This window comes from Indicator indicator, chromosome 22 (assembly GCF_027791375.1).
Source record: "Indicator indicator isolate 239-I01 chromosome 22, UM_Iind_1.1, whole genome shotgun sequence".
NCBI lineage: Eukaryota > Metazoa > Chordata > Aves > Piciformes > Indicatoridae > Indicator > Indicator indicator.
The window spans coordinates 15,097,667-15,118,237 of NC_072031.1; the positions used below are offsets into that span (position 1 = coordinate 15,097,667).

General features: G+C 52.3%; 1 protein-coding gene across 1 annotated transcript; it reads left to right on the forward strand.

Moving 5' to 3' along the window:
• The first annotated feature begins 653 nt into the window (after positions 1-653).
• On the forward strand, positions 654-17,007 carry ALKBH5 (alkB homolog 5, RNA demethylase). The gene is made up of 4 exons (XM_054391127.1): positions 654-1,369; positions 8,254-8,334; positions 14,077-14,232; positions 16,434-17,007. The coding sequence occupies exons 1-4, from the start codon at positions 654-656 to the stop codon at positions 16,615-16,617; spliced, it is 1,137 nt and encodes a 378-aa protein (XP_054247102.1). The 3' UTR covers positions 16,618-17,007.
• Positions 17,008-20,571: the final 3,564 nt, after the last annotated feature.

The following is a 20,571-nucleotide window of genomic DNA, read 5'->3' on the forward strand; positions in this document are numbered from 1 at the left end:
GGGCGCGTGCGCGGCGGGGCGGGCTCGGGAGGCGGCCCCGCGGCGATCCGGGATGTCGGGCTGGCTCCTGGTGACGTAGCGCGCCGCGGGAAGGGCCGCGCGACACAACCGGTCGCTGTCGCCGCCCCCCCGCCCCGGACCGGACTGGGCCGGGTCCTCTCCACCTATTTCCGTGTTCCCGACTCCCGCTATGGGCAGTACCACGGGAGCGGGCAGGGCACCGTGCAACGCCGGGGCCGCCGTTGGGCATGTGCCAGGCCTGGCCGCCGCGTGAGCGCCACCGCCGGCACTGGCAGCATTGTCCGCGGGCGAAGCCGTGAGTGTGGCATCCACCGGGCTGCTTCCGTTTCATCCCGGGAGGGGCGGGATGGAGGAGGTGGGCGGGAGCTGTGTTGCCTACCTGGAGGGGAATCCCATCTTCCCGGGGCGGCGGCGGCGGCGGCGAGAGGGGGCACGGGCGGTCATGGTGGCGGATGAGGGGGTGGTGGTGATGGTGTCGAGGGGGTGGTGTCCCGTCCTGACCTCCCTGTTCCTCCGGGGCTCTTCCAGGAGGGCGGCGGGTGCCATGAATAGCAGCTGCGCGTCCCCCGCTGCCGCCGCCAGCCGCCGCCTGCAGAGCCGGGATCGATAGAGGCGGGGGCTGCGGACGCACTATGGCCGGCACCGGCTACACGGACCTGCGGGAGAAGCTCAAACACATGATGCCCTACCGGGACGGCCACAAAGGCAGCGGTGGCAGCCTCCCCCGCGAACCCCCTGAACCTCCCTACGACCGCAAACGGCGGCACCAGGATTCCGGTTCTGAGCCCAGCGACTACGAGGAGCAGAAGGAGGAAGAAGAAGCTCGGAAAGTCAAAAGCGGCATCCGCCAGCTTCGGCTCTTCAGCGCCGAGGAATGCGCCAAGATCGAAGCTCGCATCGAGGACGTGGTGTCCCGGGCGGAGAAGGGGCTCTACAGGGAGCACACGGTGGATCGCGCCCCGCTGCGGAACAAGTATTTTTTCGGGGAGGGTTACACCTATGGGTCTCAGCTGCAGAGACGAGGCCCTGGCCAGGAGCGCCTGTACCCGCGGGGAGAAGTAGATGCCATCCCTGAGTGGGTGCACGACTTGGTGATCAGGAAGCTGGTGGAGCACCGGGTGATTCCCGAGGGCTTTGTGAACAGTGCCGTCATCAACGACTACCAGCCGGGGGGCTGCATTGTCTCCCACGTGGACCCCATCCATATCTTTGAGAGGCCGATCGTCTCTGTCTCCTTCTTCAGCGACTCGGCGCTCTGCTTCGGTTGTAAATTCCAGTTCAAGCCCATCCGAGTTTCGGAGCCTGTTCTCTTCCTGCCCGTCAAGAGGGGAAGCGTCACAGTGCTGAGGTAACGCGGCCGTGCTGCCCAGGCCTCCCTCCCGCTGCCCTGCCGGGGCTCGGTTGTGTAACGTCAATCACGAGGCACGGGGATGCACACGGTGGCAGCTGCTCGGGCTTGATCTCCCCCTGCTGCAGGCGTGCAGGGTCTTGCTCTGGTGCAAGGGTTGAAGGAATGATCTTGGGGGGTGGTCCTGCTGCGGTGGTGGGTGAGGATTGGGGTGAGTGATTGATGTTTTGGGGGTGGTGGCCTCTCGGCGGGGTTTGAGGTGTGTCTTGGCGGGAGCTTTGCTGTAAATGGTTAAAATAGCAAATCGAGGCACAAAATGGAGCCTCCGCTCAAGAGCGGGCAGAGCACAGCAGTTGGTTGGGACTGGGCTCCTGGGTCTATTTTTAGCTGGGCCAGTGCCCCCCCACCTGACCTTAAGCGTGGAGAGGAGGTGTGAATGGCCTCGTCTGCCCAGTTTGCAAACTGGGAAGGCTAAACTGGATGCTTATGGGGAGAGTGGAGCACAGAGCTCCGTGGGACTGTCACTGGGAAGTGTGGCACGTCACAGGCACAAGGAAGGACTTGATGTGCGTTCTGGCAAGCGAGGGAAGAGCGCTGGAGGTGAAATGACCTGCCCAAGGTCATGCAGCCGGCCGGTAGCAAAGCTGGGATTGGCACTGGGAAATGCATGCTTCCTAGTTCCCTCTGCCTCCCAGTAGGTGCTGGGCAGGCAGAGCAGGTGCTAGGCAGAACCCACCAGTGGTCAGGTTTTCTGGAGGACAGCTTTGAAGCCCAGCGCTGGGGCTGCGTGAGGAGCTGAGCACCAGTCCCTGCTGTCCCTGAAGGTCAGAGTGAGCCCTGCCAGGAGCAGGAACCATTTGGGCTCTGCCAGCAGCGCTCCAAGCTACCAACTCTACCCTCGGTTTTAGGGTTTGTTTTTTTGGTTTGGCGAAGGTCCAGGTCGGTTTTCAGGGCTCCCAAGGCTGTGTAACACAATCCCTTGCCTTGGCTTGTAAAGTGATCGCCGCAGGGTTCGGGAAGGAATTTCCCCCCCTCTCCCCCCAGGAGCAGGCAGCCTCGCACCGTTGACTGGGGCATCAATAATAAATGGGGAGATCTCGGGGAGCTTTTATCTGGGAAAGCTGCACAAACATTAACTAATCCTGGCCGTACCCCCGGCGTTAGGTGACTTCTCCGGATTAGGGATGAGGGAAGGTGCAGAGGGAAGTGGGAACGGCGCTGAGGACGTTTTCTTGTCCCCTGGTGGATTGAAGAGGGCAGAGGTCAGGGTGATTTTGTGAAATAGGACCTCGGGGACCTGTCCTTTTACTGCAGAGCAAGCTCGGCCCCGGGGGATGGAGAGTGCTGGGTGTGAGGCAGCCCTTCTGCTCCCGACTTAAGACATCAAAAGGGACTCTTTATGCCTTGATTTTCCTGCTAGTGGTCGTGGAATCATAGAACTGTCCAGGTTGGAAGAGACCTTTGAGATCATCGAGTCCAGCTGCTCTCCTTGAGCTCACGATCCCATTGCTACTGCTAAGCTACTATCACTAAACGGCGTCCCTAAACACCACATCTTTTTCAATCACTCTAGAAATGGTGACTCCACCACCTCCCTGGGCAGCCTGTGTCAGTGCCTGAGAGCCCTTTCTGTAAAGGACTTTTTCCTAATATCCAGCCTGAACCCTCCCTGGCACAACCTGAGGCCAGAGTGAACCCCTCTGCTGCCTTTCCCCAGGGAAGCTGGAGTAAATCGTTGTCCTTCCTTTCACAGCTAGAATGGGGTTTGTTTTTTTGAGGACAGAGAGCATTTTCTTGTTTAAAAGCATCCCAGCAGGGTCGGTCTGGAGTCTTGTAGTCAAAACCACCAGGTAAACTTATGGCCTTACGTTTGAAGGCTTAAGACTTCGCAGTGGAGGGTGGTGGGAGGAGGCAGAGGTGCTTTTCTGTGTTCCAAGACCAGAGAATGATGTTTTCTTGTCTCATAAAACTGCTGGGAAGAGGCAGCTGGCTCCGGGCTCCAGGAATTGGAACTGGGCGTCTCCCAGGCCTGTGTGTTTGGGTTGTTGGCCAGCGTCACCTGGGTGCTCTAAGCAGTTTATTAACGTGGCTAAGGCAAGTGTGCAAACCAAACGAAGGTACCATTTTCCCCTCAAAGAAGGAGGTGGTTTTCTGACCAACACACCGCAGACATTCCCTAACTTCATCTGGGGTTAGATGTTCTGCTTCCCAGCAAATAATGGAGTCTGGGAAAAGGAGGATTCTTTCAGGTTTGGTACAGCACTTAGCAGATACTTAGCACTTAGCAGATACTTAGCACTCAGTTAGGAGAGATTGAGCCGAAGTGATTGTTCTGTGATGACGTGATCTTGAGTTCCTGGATTCCAGATCTCCCCTCTAACCCCAACAGTTCAGGTGGAGCAGGGAGAGATGCAGGCTCTCAGGAGTGTATCTCTAAAACCTAGTCCTTGGTCCTGTTTAAGTCAAGTCTCCAAACTTGGCTTTTTCTCCTCTCAGTAAACAGTTGCTGCAGGCAGTTACCCTGGAGATAGGGAAACGGTGCAGCTAGAAATGGCATTCTCGTAACGTCTGTGATTCAAATAGTGCTGGGTCAGTGGCTGCTGCTGGCACCCTGCCTTTCCCAGGCAGCCAGGGTGGCTACACGCCTTGGGTTACCGTGTGGAAGTCCTGAGGAGCTAAAGAGGAGGTGGGTCTCTTTCTCTCTTCCCCTACATCATTCTCAAGCTCTCCTCAAATCCTGTTCCTGCTTTCAGCAGCCCTGAGGAGCTAAAGAAGTGGTGGGTCTCTCTCTTTTCCCCTACATCGTTCTCAGGCTCTCCTCAAATCATGCCTGTCCTGTCCCTGCTTTCAGCAGCCTATTCCACATTGTCCTTCTGGTTTGTAGGTACCTACCCAGGAGGCAGATTGAAGAGGGGCTTTGCCTGTATTCCCCCCTTGACTTTATTTGCCTGTTTTATTTGCTTTGTAGGGCTACAGAGATGCTGAGTGGACTGAAACATCTCTCTTATGAGGAAAGACTGAGAGAGTTGAGTCTTAGTCTGGGAAAGAGAACACTGAGGGGGGATGTCAACAACGCTGATCAATACTTACAGGGTGGGTGTCAGGAGGATGGGAGCAGTCTGTTTCCAGTGGTGCCCAGTGACAGGACCAGGGGTAATGGGCACAGACTTGAACATAAGTTTCATCTCAACATGAGGAGGAACTTCTTTAATTTAAGGGTGATGGAGTACTGGAACAGGCTGCCCTTGAGAGGTGGTGGAGTCTTCATCTCTGGAGACGTTGCAAACCTTCCTAGACATGTTCCTGTGTGACCTTCTCTAGGTAAACCTACCTTGGCAGGGGGATTTGCCTCGATAATCTCCAGAGGGCCTTTCCAGCCTGTGATTCTGTGATACTGGGAAGCAGGCTGTAGAGTTTGCAAACACTTGACCCTGCCTCAAATTCCCTGGAAAGCATTCAGTCTTCAAAGGACAGGTTAGTGTTGAAAGGTGGAACTGAGATTCTCCTGGCTTGGTTGGGCACCTCTGCCAGCAGGACAAAGGCTGAGCCACTCCATGACCTGCTAAGGAGCCTTCCAGCAAAGCACTTCATCCTGTCTTGCATCTGGAGGAAAGATTTGCCCTTGTAGGTGCTGCTCCTTTCAGAGTTAAGCTGGATTTCAGTTCTGTGGACCATTAGGTGTCTGTTGGGGGCTGCTGGCAGGACCATGTTTGTGGATTTTCTTTAACAGGAATTTGATAAGCATCAATCAGTAGCAGCAGTGGGGAGGAGATGGAGGAATTTGCCTGTTCATCTGGGGAACATGTGCTCTGCCACATGGTTAGGCTGGGAAAAAAAGGGTAGCCAGCTGGAGGGGTGCACAGCCAGCTGGGGTGGGTGGTTCCAGCCCAACCCCTGCCCCACAGCACTGTTGTAGGGACCAAATCTGAGCTTTTGTTTAACTGCCAGGTGTTGCATCTCAGCACCCTGGTTGGAAATAGTGTAGTTGCAGTCAGCCAGAGGAGTAAATGACCGAAAATAACACTTGCCAGGTTCTGAGAGCTCAAACACCATAAGGGCTTCCCTTCTGCAGCTGGCGAGCGCTGCAGGTCCTCTCCCTGCTGTTTGTAATAGCAGTGGAAAGAAACATCCATGATGTTTGTCGCTCCTCTTGTCTCCAGGCTTGCCTGGTGGTAGCAGTCTCTGGTGGGTGAACCTGCTTGCTTTCCAGCTGGAGGAATCTCTCCACAAGTGCCTGGATTAGGTGTTTTTCCAGAAAAGTCTGATCCCTCAGAACAGGCTCTTGGCACAGAGGAAGTTCTGTGAGTGCCAGTGGTGATGAGGCAAATAAATTTGTTCAAGCTCTGCTTGAACTGGTTGGTGTCACATCCATGGTTTGAGGCAGCAGCTTTCCTGGAGTGTGAGCAGCTCCTGCAGCAGCTCCTGTGATGGGGCATTGTGAGGGCCCTCTGCCTCTGATCTGGCCTGGCTGTCAGCAGTCCCTCGAAATATTTCCTGTGGGAGACGCTGTAGAGCTTTCAGGGCCTCCTTTATGGTGGTGTTTGTACAAAAGTCTGCTTTCATCTCCATGTGGATCAGTTGTGGCTGAGCAGCAGCTCTTCTGGACTGAAGAAGAGTCTTGGGGAGCAGGTAGAGGTGTAAGATCTGAGAGTTTATGTAGGAGTTGGGGTATTAGCTGAGGGAGCATGTGGAGAGCATCTGCATCTCCCTGTGCTCTGGAAAATGCTTTAGGCTGGAGATGTCATGCTCAGGTGTTCCATGGGCAGCAATTCAGGAGGGGTTGTCTTTTATCTCATGGTAAGATTTCATGTTCTCTGAGCAAGAAATCTCTGGTAGACCCTCAATATCATGGTTGGGTGGTTTTGGTCCATTCTGTGCCCCTTCCCCCATCATCAGGATGTGGCAAGGCTGGGCAGGGAGTGAGTTGATGCTGGCACAAAGCAGAATACAACCAAAGAATCTTTTTCTGCTGTTTCTCTGCCTGGTGCCTGGGGGGGTGACACAGAGATGCCATCATTGTCTGCTGGGGTTTCCCACACTGGTGTGACACTGGGGCAGACTGGTTGGTCCCCATTAGGGCCTTGGATGGGGTACCAGGACTGTGGCACCTGGGACCACAACCTGTTCCTGGTGCTACTTTGAAAGTGAGCTGGAAAGTAGGTTCTAGCTTGAGGGGTGAGGACAAGAGGCCAGGCTGACATCTGGTGATGGGGAGCACAGGTCTGTCCCTGATGCTCAGGGTGCTGCTGAGGATGTGCTGAGGTGAACGTTAACCTGGGTGATGTTAATGCAGTCACTGGAGCCTGACTCAGAGATTCCTGCAACACCAGAGGGCATCATCATAAACCCCTTCACATAATGTTGTCATGCTCTGCAGTGCCTCAGAGGATGGAGGGGATGGACATCGACCTCTCTTGTAACTGACCAGCTTTTAGACTCTTAACTTTCTTCCCCAAGCAGTAAATCCATCCTTGAGAGAGGTGTTTCTTGGTGAGTGGGTAGGTTACCTAACCAGACCATGGAAACCCAGTCCTGTCCCCAGAGCAGGCCTGTGTGTGCCTGAGCTGCTCACAGTGTCCTCAATAACCTGCAAGCCACTGACTCAGACCATGCTCTTGGAGGGCTGGCTGATGGCTGGCTGACAGCAGCTTTGTGAAAAGCTTTGTGAGGAGAGCAGGCTTGGTGATTTCTGCTTCAGGTGACACCAGTCTGGCTTGGAGCAGCCTTTACCCAATTCTTTTCAAAGGCATTCCTGTCCTTGTCAGCCATTTGAGGAGGTTCTGATGGTGCTCAACTTTTCTTTTCCCCCACAGAGGACTCTAGAAGGCTCTTTGGTGAACAGCCACTCTCCAAACAGCAGGTAGAGGGCAGGTCCACCTCTCAGACTAGCTCACAGCACCCATGCAAGGGAGGAGATGTGCTCTTGGCAGGCTGGGCTGTGTGTCCCAGCAGTGCCTGCTCTCCTCAGACTGCTATGTTGCACCCTGGGAGGTAAACAGCCACCAAAACCCACTTCTGTGTGTTGTGGGCAGCTGGGACCCTTGCTGGCCACGACTTTCCTCCAGCCTGCTAGGAGCATGGAGTAGGTGAAGTCATCTCACAGAGTGAAACACTCCTGCCAAAAACTGCTGCAGGTGTAGCTGTTTGAGCCTGGCATAATTTTCCTTGGTCTCACCTCGTGAGCCCTGGGGCAGGGTGGTGTTAGGGATGCAGCTTGGTGGGCAGGTCTGGATTTGAAGGTCACCCCATGTGTGTTGTGTTGGCTGGGCTGTGCTGGGGGTGATGTTTGCACCTTGCCAGAGAGCAGAGAGCTGCGATGGTGCTGAGACAGCAGCATCTGTGCCCAGGTTGGGGGGTGAGACACTCAACTCTTAGCACCACTGCACCCCCAGCTCAACTGACCAGATTCTCATTGACTCTGCCACATGTTTGTGTCTGGGTGTGCTGCATGGCTCAGCCTCCAGAGGTGCTTTTTCTCAGGGGCATACACAAGGAGATACTTTGGAGCAGTGTGCTGATTTTTCCCCTCCCTGCCCCGTTCCCAATCTCTTGATAAATGAATTGGTCAAATTGGTTGACACTCCATAAACTCATTTTCTGCACCCCTTTATTTCACAGTGTTGTGGCAGGCGGTGGTTTAGCCTCTGATGTGGCCTAAAAAAAATGAGTCAAAACAAAACAGCAACCAACCCTGACTGTCCTCATTCTTTCCTGAGGTTTCTTCCTTCCTGTAAGTCTGGCTCCTGCGTGCCTGGGGAATGGTGCTTGGAGGAGGAATTCCTGGTGGAAGTTGGGACATGACTGGCCAACATTGTGGCTGGAAACAGCTTTCTGCTTTTCTGCCTGTCATCTCTCTGAGTGTGGCTTTTTGTTTTTGTTGTCAGTGGATATGCAGCTGATGAAATTACACACTGTATCCGACCACAGGACATCAAGGAGAGGAGAGCCGTCATCATCCTTCGAAAGTAAGTGCTGAAGCCCTCCAGACAGTCAGATAGAGTTGGATCTGTGCTGTGAGATGTCCTAAGGTGCTTTTAAAGAGAACACTTCAAAACTGTTTTGCTTATTCATTTGTTGGCTTGATCTCACATCTTGATTAGATGTAACTCTGAGGCTTGTATCTTGCAATCCTCATGGCTTAGTTGGTGGAAGGAGATGGAACTTGTTCCTGTGGAGTTAATCACTTCTTGGCTCTGTGCAGCAGAGCTTCATTGTCATGTCTGGGTTTGCAAGTCCTGTTTGTGTCCAAACACCTGGCTTTCACTGGCTCCCTAACTCTAAACAGCTAGGATTTCAGGCTCTCTTGTTTGGGGCTGTGTATTCAGGTGTCTGATCATCTGATACCACCTGCTTGAGCTGCCTGGACAGTCCTTTGAAGCTCATGCTTGTGATGAAGAATCTCCTATGAAGCAGATAAAATGTTTTTTTTTTTTTTTTAGTAGCTTGGCTTTAATTTCCCTGGGAGAAGGAGGAAGATGCTGGCTTTGAAGGGAAAGGAGTGCAGCACATTTAGTGATCACTCAGGAGAGCTTGTCCTTGGAGTTGGTGTTGAGAAGCCAAGCTCTGAGGTGTTTCAGAAGATGCTGCTGTCTTGATGGCATTTCATCAACCACTGCTTGTTCCTAAAGCTCTCAAGAAAATGGAAAAAATAAATCAACCCCACTCCAAACTCTCTCAGTATAACCTCATTTTGTGCCCAGAAATGTCCTCTACTCTGCCCTGGTGAGACCTCACCTGGAGTGTTGTGTCCAATTCTGGGCTCCCCAGTTCAAGAGGGACAGGGATCTGCTGGAGAGAGTCCAGCAGAGGGCTGTGAGGATGCTGAAGGGCCTGGAGCACTGTCCTGTGAGAAGAGGCTGAGAGCCCTGGGGCTGTTCAGTCTGGAGACGAAAAGGCTGAGAGGGAATTTAATCAATGTCTATCAATATCTGAGGGCTGGGGGTCAAGAGGGAGGGGACAGGCTCTGCTCAGCTGCACCCTGGGATAGGACAAGGGGTAATGGATAGAAACTCCAGCACAGGAGGTTCCACCTCAACATGAGGAGGAACTTCTTCACTGTGAGGATCACAGAGCACTGGAACAGGCTCCCCAGAGAGGTTGTGGAGTCTCCTTCTCTGGAGACTTTCCAGACCCATCTGGATGTGTTCCTGTGTGACCTGTGCTGGATTCTCTGGTCCTGCTCTGGCAGGGGGGTTGGACTGGATGCTCTCCAGAGGTCCCTTCTGACCCCTAACATCCTGGGATCCTCTCTCTCACTTCTTCCTATAAGGAGACCAAAAACTGTGCCTCCACATGCTGACCCATGTTGCTTGTGCCTTAGGAGATGTTAGCAGTCAATCTACTGTTAAGAAATCTTTCTGCAAGTGAAAACACAAAACCTGAGTCCTGTAAGCCCATCCTAAAGCATTGGGCATTGATGGCAGGGCTGCAGTGGTGGCCCAGGCAAGTGGTCTAGGTTCAGACTTGCCAACCTTTCAGGTGGCTTAGTTGGTTTCCAAACAAGTCTGGCAATGTCATGAAGATGCAGCACAACATCAGCAGAGTGGAGATGGACATCTGGTTGGTGAGACCTGTGAAGGCAGGAAAAAGAGCAGCCCTGAGTCAGGCACAATCAGCAGAGACCCAGGAAGGTAGGATGAGATGTGGCAGGTGCTGGAGTGGGGTGAAAGACAGATTGGAACCAAATCACCTGATTGCTGGTTGTCACCACGTGAGGGTTAAGGCCATAAGAGTTAAAAGGCTGCGGCATTCACCTTGTTGGTTACTGGAGAAAAAAAAAAAAAGCACCAGTGGAAAGCATCTCCAAATGCTATGGCTGCTTTAGTTGGGCTTTGGGATGGAGAAGAGAAGCTGCCTGTCCTAGGCTGTGGAGCAGTTCCCTGGAAAAGACAGGCTTGGCTAAATAAATTAAAGCTGCCCAAACTGCTGCAGATATCTAATATCCTGCCCCTGGCTTTTGCTGGCCTCTGTAAGCTATTTCAGCCTAGCCTCAAAGTGCAGCTGGGTGAGCACCTGGCTGGCTGAGGTGGACCTGGCTGACCTAGTGCATCACTGCTGAACAGACAGAGCCTGTCAGCCCCTCACAGAGCTGTGTCTGGCACAGCCATGCAGCTGTGGCCTTGGAGTCGGAATCACAGAATCATTTCAGTTGGAAAAGCTCTGTAAGATTCTTGAGTCCAACCATCCTCTAACTCTGCCAAGCCTGGTGCTAAACCACATCCCTCAGCACCACATCTCTGCCTCTTTTAAACACCTCCAGGGATGGGGATTCAACCACCTTGCTGGGCAGCCTGTGCCAGTCTTTGAGAACCCTTTCAATGAAGAAGTTTCTTCTAATGTCTGAGCTAAACCTCCCTTAGTGCAGCTTGAGGCCATTTCCTCTTTGTCCTATCACTTGTTATCAGGGAGAACAGACCCACACCCACCTCACTACAGCCTCCTGTCAGGTAGCTGTAGAGAGTGATAAGCTCTCTCCTCAGGTCCTTGGTCATTGCCTGGATGAGAGAGAAGCTGGTGTGATGGAGGGGGTGGTCTCCTCTGCAGCTGTGCCCTTCTGTTCAGGGCCCTGATTTACTTCGTGTCAGAGTAGCAGAGTCTCTGCCCAGTCACACCCAGCCAGCCATGAGCTGCCTTGCCTGGCAGACTGACTGAAACCACGACAGGATTTATTTATTTATTTATTCGTTTTTCTCTTGAGCAAAGTGGAAACCCCCTGGTAATTCTTTATGTGTAATCTCTCCTAGAGCTCAGGAGCCCTGCTGGATGCTTGGCCATGGCCTGTTTGCCAAAGGGTGTGCTCTGATGGCTGCCAAACAGAGCTTGTTAATTGTTGCTTATCCCCCGTGGGGGTGGCTGGGGCACTCCTGCATGCACAGCAGGGCTGCTGTCACCTTTGTCCTTGCTCCTGTCCCCACAGCCTGGCTTGCTGCAGCAAATGCCAGCCCCTGCTCCTGCATCACGAGACTTGCAGTCTGCAATGGTTTGTTATGCAACCAGGAAAGTGCTGCTTCCTCTGGTAGCCTGAGAGGCAGTGGGAGCAAGCAGCAGCGTCCTTAAAAGTCTTCCTCCTCCTCCTCGTGGTGGTCAGAATGAGGAGCAGCTGAGGGAGCTGAGGTTGTTTAGTCTGAAGAAAAGGAGGCTGAGGGGGAGACCTTCTGGTTCTCTATAGCTACCCAAAAGGATGTTGTAGAGAGGTGGGTGTTGTTCTTTTATAGAATTGTAGAATGAAAGAATTGTTTTGCTTGGAAAAGACCTCTCAGATCCAGCTGTCAGCTGACCTAACACCACCATGGCCATCGTGCCATGTCCACACCTCTTCTCACCAGTCACAACTGATAGACAAGAGGAAATGGCCTCAAGTTATGCAAGGCAGGCTAAGGTTGGATGTTAGGAAAGGCTTCTAGCCCAAAAGGGTTCTCAAAGGCTGAAACAGGCTGCCCAGGGAAGTGGTTGAATCACATCCCTGGAAGTATTTAAAAGCCATCTTGATATGGAGCATAAGGATATGGTGTAGTAGTGGCCCTGGCAGAGTTAGATAATGGTTGGAGTTGATCTTGGAGATCTTTTCCAACCATAGTGGTTCTGTGAGTCTGTGTGAATCAGCTTTCTGGTGGGATAAGAGCAGTTGAGTCACAGAGAGGCATAAACTTTGCTGCAGCTTGGAGGTGGGGTACTGGGCTCTGAAGAGGCTGCCAGAGCCTTCTGGGCCTCAGGGGGTTTGAGTCTGGATCTGCACTTGCCTCGGCTCTGCACGGTTCTAGAGATGGATTTTGCTGGTGGTGGCAGGAGAGCAAAGCTGCATGAGCTGGAGGAGCAGCTGGGTTTTGCAGGATGCTTGGGAGTGGTGTGGTTACCAAGTAGGTCAGAAACACTTCAGTGCTGTAGTGGGATGAGATTTACAGCACTCCCTGGGTCTCAGAGTGCAGGGCTGCAGGGAAGCCAGCAAGGTTTGGAAGTGCTTTGAGCAAAAGGCTGGGGAGGCAGGAGGGATGCTCTGAATTTCATGAGATGCTGAAAGAGGTAGAGGATAGAAATGAGATCTACTGAAGCAGGTCTTGAAAGTCATTTTAGAGGTCTTCTGCTGCCATTTGTAAGCAGTTACATCAGGGAGTTACTCTACTTAACTTTGGTAGGTAATTTTCTCTCCATTTTACTACAGCCTGTCCTCATCCCTGCTCCTGCAGCTCCTACCTGCATTGCTGTGTGGACAGAGAAAGCATAGCTGGTGCTCCCTGGCCCTTGCAGTGTATTTGGTGGTTGGTTTGTTTTATTTGCAGGCCTGGAGATGCTGTTGTGTTTGAGAGGAATTCAAACCACCTAACGTGTCCGGGGCAGGATCTGTGATACCTTTGGTGTTCTAGCTGGATTTGGTCCAGTCCTGGAGCTGAGAACCACTCAGGATGATGATGCTGTGGGCTCGTTCTGGCTCCAGCCTGGCAGCTGCCTGCAGAAGTGTTCTTTTTTTTTTTTGGCATACTGGGTGGAGTTGGGCTGCTGTGCCAGCTTTGCCTGTGCCCGCCTGGCATCATCCTGGTTAACCGAAGAGGCTCTCCTCGATGGCAGAGAGGAAGCTCGGAACTGGATGTGCTTCCTGATGGGAGTTTAGGTTGGGATTCTTCTGTGGAAACCTCCCTAAGGAGCTAAAGTTCAGCACTAGAGAACAAGTAGTGGTTGTCCCCATTCTTTCACCTAGACCTCTTCAATATTCACCCCTGATGCCAAGGAGGAAAGTAGGCTGCAGCAATAACACAAGGGTACCCTTCCTTCTGGGAAGTGGCTTGGATCCTCCTGAAAGTGGCAGCTGTGGAGCACCAGCACCACCTTTCAGAGTGTTAGGCTTCTGTCTGTGTTTTGCAATAAACTTTAGCAGAGCTTGTGAGCTGAGTGCTAACTGCTGTGCTTGGAGACAGTGACAGTGCCATGATAAGATGCTGCTCCACCGAGTTTTCATTCCTGCTGCTCAGCCTGCTGCCTCCCTCCAGCTGTGCATGGCTGCAGTCATCCCTGTGCCAGCACCAATCCTGCTCTGAGATGAGCTGTGCTTGCTCTTGGGTGTAGCTTGAGCGTGTGCTGTGCTGCTGGAAAGGATATGGTGCAGCTTCTCTTCGCTACACCTTCTCCTGATTTGTACTTTGGCTCTTCAAACCTCTTAGCCAAGCTGAGGAATGCCTGACCCCACGAGATCCTGAGACAGGAGGGAGTTCCCAGATAGAAGCAGCTATTACTGTTGTGGGCGATGATGGATTTTGCAGGGCATCTCCCAGGTGGCTTAACTGGAGCTGCAAGTTCCTGAGGAGTCTCTGATTTCACAGGGGCTCCAACACCTTGGCTCTGCATCCTGGAACTGGGTTTGAACTCAGCCCAGCACCATTTGGTGCTGGGGGGTTGGACTAGACGATCTTTTGAGGTCCCTTCCAACTCCTAATATTCTGTGGTTTTGTGGTTTGCCTTCACCTCATGTCTGCATGCATCCCCAAGCCTTCCTCTTCCCTCTAACCAAGGCAGCAAAGGTTAAAGCTGAAGCTGTTAAGTACCAAAGAGCTGCAGCTCCTTCTGCAGCTGAGTCTAACAGTCCTGACCAGTCCTGAGCTGTACACTGGGACTGAGGGTTCTGCTTCAGCACAGGGAGGACAAACGTCTGCTGCAGCACGCCGCTGGTGGTTCTGGAGAAACTCCTTGTAAATTCTCTTCTCTTTAAATATTTGCAGAACCAGACTAGATGCACCTCGATTGGAAACAAAATCCTTGAGTAGCTCTGTGTTGCCACCAGGTTATAACTCTGACCGTCTGGCAGGAAGCAACCGGGACCAGATCCTGAAACCAAAGCGGTCCCATCGCAAAGCAGACCCTGATGCTGCTCACAGGTAGGATGAGCTCTCCTCAGAGCAATGCTTGGGATGGTATCTCCAGGTCTCTGACAAGAGAGGCTGCTCAACACACTTGAAAACATCCTTCTGGAGCACAAACCCCATGAGGAGCAGCTGAGGGAGCTGGGGTTGTTTAGCTTGGAGAAGAGGAGGCTCATTGCTGCCTACAGCTACCTGAGGGGAGGTTGAAGCCAGGTGGGGGTTGGCCTCTTCTCCCAGGCAATCAGCACCAAAACCAGAGGACACAGTCTCAAGCTGTGCAGGGGGAAGTTTAGGTTTGATCTTAGAAAGTTCTTCACAGACAGAGAGATTGCCCTTTGGGATGGGCTGCCCAGGGAGGGGGTGAGGTCAGCATCCCTGGAGGTGTTTAAGAGGAGCCTGGATGAGGCACTCAGTGCCATGGTCTGGTTGGTTAGATAGGGTTGGGTGATTGGTTGGACTTGATCTTGGAGGTCTCTTCCAACCTGGTTGATTCTGATTCCTGGGTGCTTTCTGTGGTGTCCAGATCTGTTTGATCAGAATGAGGTCCTTTATACCTTCCTCCTAGGCTTGTGGAGACTAAGCTGAGGCTGTAAGCAGCTTACATTGTTTATCCTCTGAGTGGCATAATGAAGTGGCATAGTGGCATAGATGTGGCTGAGTCTTGATAATGCAGTCATTCAGAACAATAGTTTCCCTGCAGCTAATTATTTTTGACCTCTATTGCCAAGCAACCTGTGCAGCTGCATTAAACTATATTATGAAAGCAGTCTTGGGAGGGAATGTGAGGGTTTGCTATCTGGGAAAGGTGAAGGCCTTTTTGGGAAGCTGCTTCTCAGACCTGTTTTGGAACATTGAATATTTTTTTGAGTGTGTAACCAGAGTGTGTGAGTGTTTAAGCCTGACCTTCAGGGGAGCTCCTTGCTGAGGTTTCAGACAGCTTGAGTTTGAGGCTTCCCATAAGCACTGCTGTGCTCTGTGTGAAGGCAGTGATAGCTGGGAGCGATAGCCACTGCCAGCTGCTGTCTGATATTCCTGCTCTTCTCCAGCTCCAAAGCTTCCTGAGGATCAAGACAATGTTGCCTGCACATCATCTCAAAACCAAAAGTTGGCTTGGTCCGTGGGCTTGGCTGCTCTGTGGTCCCAGCCCATGTTTCAACCTGTCCTGGAGGGTGGGGATGGCTTGTTTATGAGCCCTGTTCATTCACCTGGACTCTGACTGACTGGGAAGGTAGCTCAAGAAGAGGTTAGGCTGCAGATGAAGGCTTCCCCCTGAGCATGCAGAGGGCTGGTGTGTGATTGGAGAAGTGACCATGCAGGACAAATCTGCAGATCCCCAAGAGATGTTTTACAGCCTGGTGTGACCTGATCAGGGACTGGCAGATGGGACTTGCACAGACCCTAGCAGCAGATGGGTGTTAAAAACCTGTTTTTCTCCTCATTTAGCCTCAAAAGACTCTGGTAGAGTGTGGTGGATTGAAATCCCCCTTCCCCATTAACTTGACCACACTAGCTCAGTTTGGAAGCAAATGAGGCTGTAAGACATTTTAAACCCATCACATGCAGTATAAGGAAATGGCATAGATACCAGTGGAATCTCTTAGAGGAACACAGCAGTTGCCACCTAAGATTAAATAAGAGCTCTGTGCAGCTCCCCAGCCCTGTCCTACCCCCCAGTGAGAGCAGAGGCAGCTCTACAGAAATAACAATTGCACCAATGTGCACTGATGGTGCTAATGTTTGAGACAATAATGAGAGGACAAAGGAGTTTGGAGCTGTGCTTTGGTCCTACCCCACAAGCACCCTGGCAACTCACAAAGAAGCTCAGCTCTGTGCTGTGAGTTCTGTAGTAGGAGAGACAGAGGGCCCTCTGCTCAAGGGATGATTCCTGGGGCCACAGACTGCACCTAAAAAGAGGTGACTGTGCTGTTTGGAAGTATCCAAGGTGGAAGTAGAGACCAGACCTTGTCCTGGGGGGATAAGTTGGGTTGTTTGGGGTTTTTTCTGCACCATGAAAAGCAAAGTTCTCAGCCTCCCCGTGGGAGGTGCAGCTTTTGGTGATCTGTTTCTGCTCTGCTGAGTGCCCAGCACTGGGTGAGCAGTGTGGGAACCGTCAGTCATGTGGCTCAAAGTATGCAAACCGCAGCTGGTGTCCACACAAGGAATGCCCAAATCCTCTCCGGGATGTGCTCTCACTCCCTCTTTCTCTTTCTCCATAGGCCACGGATTCTAGAGATGGATAAAGAGGAGAACAGGCGCTCGGTCCTCCTACCAAAACACAGGAGGAGGAGCAGCTTCAGCTCTGAGAACTATTGGCGAAGGTCTTACGAGTACACAGAGGACTGTGATGAGGAAGAGGAAGATGGCAGCCCAGCTAGGAAAGTTAAAATGAGGCGACACTGAGGATTGCACTTTCCAGGCTCGTGGAGCTGATGAGATTGGCTTCCAGTCTGTGATAACTTTCTCCTCCCTCTGGCTATCTTCCATCTTAGCTTCAGTTTTTGGTTTTTTCCTTTCAAGCTGAAGAGTAAACAGGAAGGATCTAGTAGTGATTTGTTTTTATGAATGGAGGAGGAATGCTAAGAGGGACGTAAGGATGGAACCTGTCCAGTGCACATGGTGCCCTGAGTCATGGGTCAAATGGGCATCTCTCTCCCTTAGGAAGCAGATAAAAGTTATGCCAGGCTGTTTGTTGGGATTTCTTTTGAAAACACCAAAAAGTTTATAACTGTTTCATTGTGCAAGATTCAAGAATTGTATTTTTTGGGGGTTTGGGTTTTGTTTGTTTGGGTTTTTTTTCTTGCTTTAACTTTTTTTCTTCCTTTCCAAATGTTCTAAATATGATGTTTGACCACCCCCAGGAGCTGAAACTTTCTCTGGTGGCCTCATTTTTTTTTTTTTTTTTTTTTTTGCTTCACCAAAGGGCTCCTTGGTCTGCTCTTCCCTAGTTGTTGGGTTGTATTGTAAAGGTGCCCTGCAGGAAGTGTGAAGCTTTGCAGACCCCTTTTGCTGCGATTTGATTTCGGAGGGTTTAGGATGTTTTTGTTGCACTTTAGTACCAGTTTTAAATGCCATAGGTTTCCTTTCCAGTCCCTTTTCCCAAGCCAGCCTGGACTCACAGCCTTGTGTCCCTGTGCTGCCCTCTCCAAGAAGAATGTATTGAGCTCTGGTTTCTCAGTGCTGATCTTACCACAGGGGATATGGAAGGAAATGTGGCTGAGGCTGGCCCAGCGTTCACCCGAGGTCCATACTGGAGCCCCTGGGGCTGCCGAGTGAGTGACTGCATTGAGTCCTTGCTGCTTTCCAGAGCTGGAGTGAGTTAGCAAAGGGGAATAGGAGAGGTGCTGTGCTTGAGGATTCTTGCCTTTGGGCCCCCTGAGAAGAGCTGTCCTCCCCTGCCTGGAGGACTGGCTTTCGGTCCCCTGTCCCTTTCAGATGGAGAGAGTTGAGAGGGTGCAGCATCCTGGTGCAACATTCTATCCTGAGGGACCTGCTGTGTCCTGCAGGAGCAGGTGTTGCCCTGGGCTCAGAGAAGCCAGGCAGCTGGGCTATGGTCTGTCCCCTCCAAGGCTGGCTCTGGGAGTGAGGATGCTGCAAGGGTCTAGTTTGGCCTCAGTTCCAAGCGCTGCAGTAGCTGCCTGCCTCCTCCTGACTTATTCTTGCTGGTATTCCTGGGGTAGGGAGTTTTCTGACTGCTACAGAAAATACTGAAAATTGGGTAATTTGCCCCATGGAGTTAGTGTTAGGAAGGCTTCCCCCTTCTCCTCTTTTCCCACCTGGTTTGCGTTAGCCTGAACCGAAGCCTCACTGTTGTCAGAGGTTGGGGCCCAACACTATATTTAGAACCATACTTTTAAGAACCTTCCTCCAGTTGATTCTTTGAACACAAGTGTTGGAAGTTGTAAGGAGTAGTCTTATTTTTCAATTTTTACTGCTTTGGCCTCCCTCAAATTGCAGTTTTTCTTAGTGTTGTGTCCCCCTTCCCCACACACTTCATGGTCTGCACGCTTGGCAATAAAAAGATGTAATATATTTTGAAACCTGTTTGCTGCTGTCTTGAGGGGCTCCCAGTCAAAAACAACCTCTCACAACACCCAGGAGTTGTTCCCCAGAGCATCATTCCTTGGCCATTGAGCAGGTTTGCTGACATCTGGGTCTCAGTGTCCTTTTTCCACCTCCGCTGGCTTCAGCAGCTCCTGCTGCTTGCCCATGGTTGGGGTCACTGCTCAGGCTGGATCTAGTGGTCAGGGTGCAAAGGAAGTCATCACCACCTTCAGCACTGCTGATCTGCAGGGAGTGTTCGTAGGTGAGGTCTCCAGTGGCTGTCTCCAATTCTCTTTATCCAGTTGCTTTCCTGGTGGGAGCCCCTTTGGCTCGGTGGGGAGGAACCAGCACAGCCTTGTGGTTGGTCTTAGAAGGAACCTGTCTGAGTCTGCCCAGAGATCTGCAAGTTCTGCTGCTTCTGAAACCTTTAACAAGCTGTTTGTAGACCATGCTTAGTGTTGGAAGCTGTGTTCCTCACCCTCCCAGCTTTCTGTAGAGCATCTGGGCCAGCTCTAGGCTACAGACCCCTTGTTTAGGGAATCTTGGCATTCCCCTGATAGCAAAACCACACACATGGAGCAATCCCATCTCCTTGTGGCTGCTGCAGACATCTCCAGCAAGCCAGAGACTGCCAGCAGGATGCCTAGCAATGGCTGTTTCTAATTGTCTTTCTGGATTCATCCTAGACATGCCTCACACCCTCTTTGGTGTCAGGCTCTGCTGTGGTCACTGCTGATGGTGGCAGTGCAGCCTGCTCTCCTATTCTACCCCTTCCACCAGTTCCCAGTTTTACTCCTCCCTCTGCCATGTGGATGCTGTACCCTGATGCTTCAACTCAAAATGAAGCTGGAGGCAACCTGCCTTCCTGGAGCCACTTCCCAGAGCATGTGGGATGTGGCATTGGCTCTATCTTCACTGAAGGCTGAACAGGGAATTCTGAGGTCTTGCCTCTAGCCCAGCACCAGCCATCTCCTCATCCTTGTGCAGTCTGTACACACAGAGGTTTCCTTCCTTCCTTCCTCTCCTGGTTTCTTTTGGCATTCCCCCATGCCATGATCAGGAGCTCTCCCCTCCGTCCTTCCCTCCCTTCTGCCCCACATCTGTGCAGTAGGTCTGAGCTGGCAACTGTGGCTGGAGGGACAGCAGCAGCTCCTTACCTGAGCCACTCTCCAGCCACCCTCTGTTCTCATTTTCAAGGTGTCTGGTTGGGACTTGACACCTTGGAGAGAGAGTGAGTGGGACATGACTGGTCTGAGCTGTAGCATCTCCTGGGTGAGGAGTCCCTGGCCTGTAGGCAGGCCACCTTCTGCCCTTGTACAGACATTTTCTATACCCACAGATGTATATGTGTAGATACCATGGATTTTTAACTCTTTTGCACTGAACAACATCAGAGTGTAACCTTGATTTGAAACCAGAAGATGCATTCTTCACCTGGGTCTGGATCTCTAGATCCCTTCCTGTAACCTGTCTGGTGAAACTGTGGCTTGAAAGTACAGCTGATGGCTGTGCTCTGTGTCACCTGCTGCGCCTGCCTTTGGGTCAGGCTGGTGACATGGGTCTGCTGTGGAGAAGGCTGAGCTCCAGTCTGGAGGCAAAACTTCTCCTCATCTGCTCCACAGGACAGGCTCATGCACAGACCTGACCTCGTTGGCCTGTGGTGTCTGTCTGTCTGGTGGTGTCTGTCTGACCTACTCTCTATCCACTTAGAGTGTGGAGTTCATGTAAGTGGGAGGAAGGCTATGGCCAGTGTGAGCATCCCATGCACCCAGACCCACAGCCCACACCCTGAGAACTGTCTGTCCTAAGTGAGGGAGAGGAAGGTGGGCTTCATCCCTACCCCGGGGGGACTCATCCCTACCCCAGGGAGGCTCATCCCTGTCTTGCTGAAGTTCATCCCTGCCCTGCTGGGCTTGGCAGGCAGGTTGCCTGCAGCAGGGAAACCTGGGCTGCCACATCTGGCTTCACAACCTGAACTCTCCTCCAGCTGTTAGGGGAGAGCTCTGGGAGCTGCAGTCCTGATGCCAGTCTTATCCTGGGCACAGGGCTGACAACCTGCTCTGCAGAGGGAGCCAGGACAAATTTTGATGAGGTAAGATCTTGGCCTGTTGGCTTTTGCTGCTGTTGTTGCCCAGCTCCCCAGTCTGAGCCCCGTGGGTCAAAGTGGCTGCCATGCCTTGAGGAGGGAGGCTTAGTGGGGGGCAGCTTTGACCCCTGCCAGCAGCAAATAGTCTTTTATCTGCCCAAAGCATTCCCTTTCCCAGCTGGGAGGAGAAATGTTCATCTGAGAGGCATCTCTGCTCCTTCCTGCAT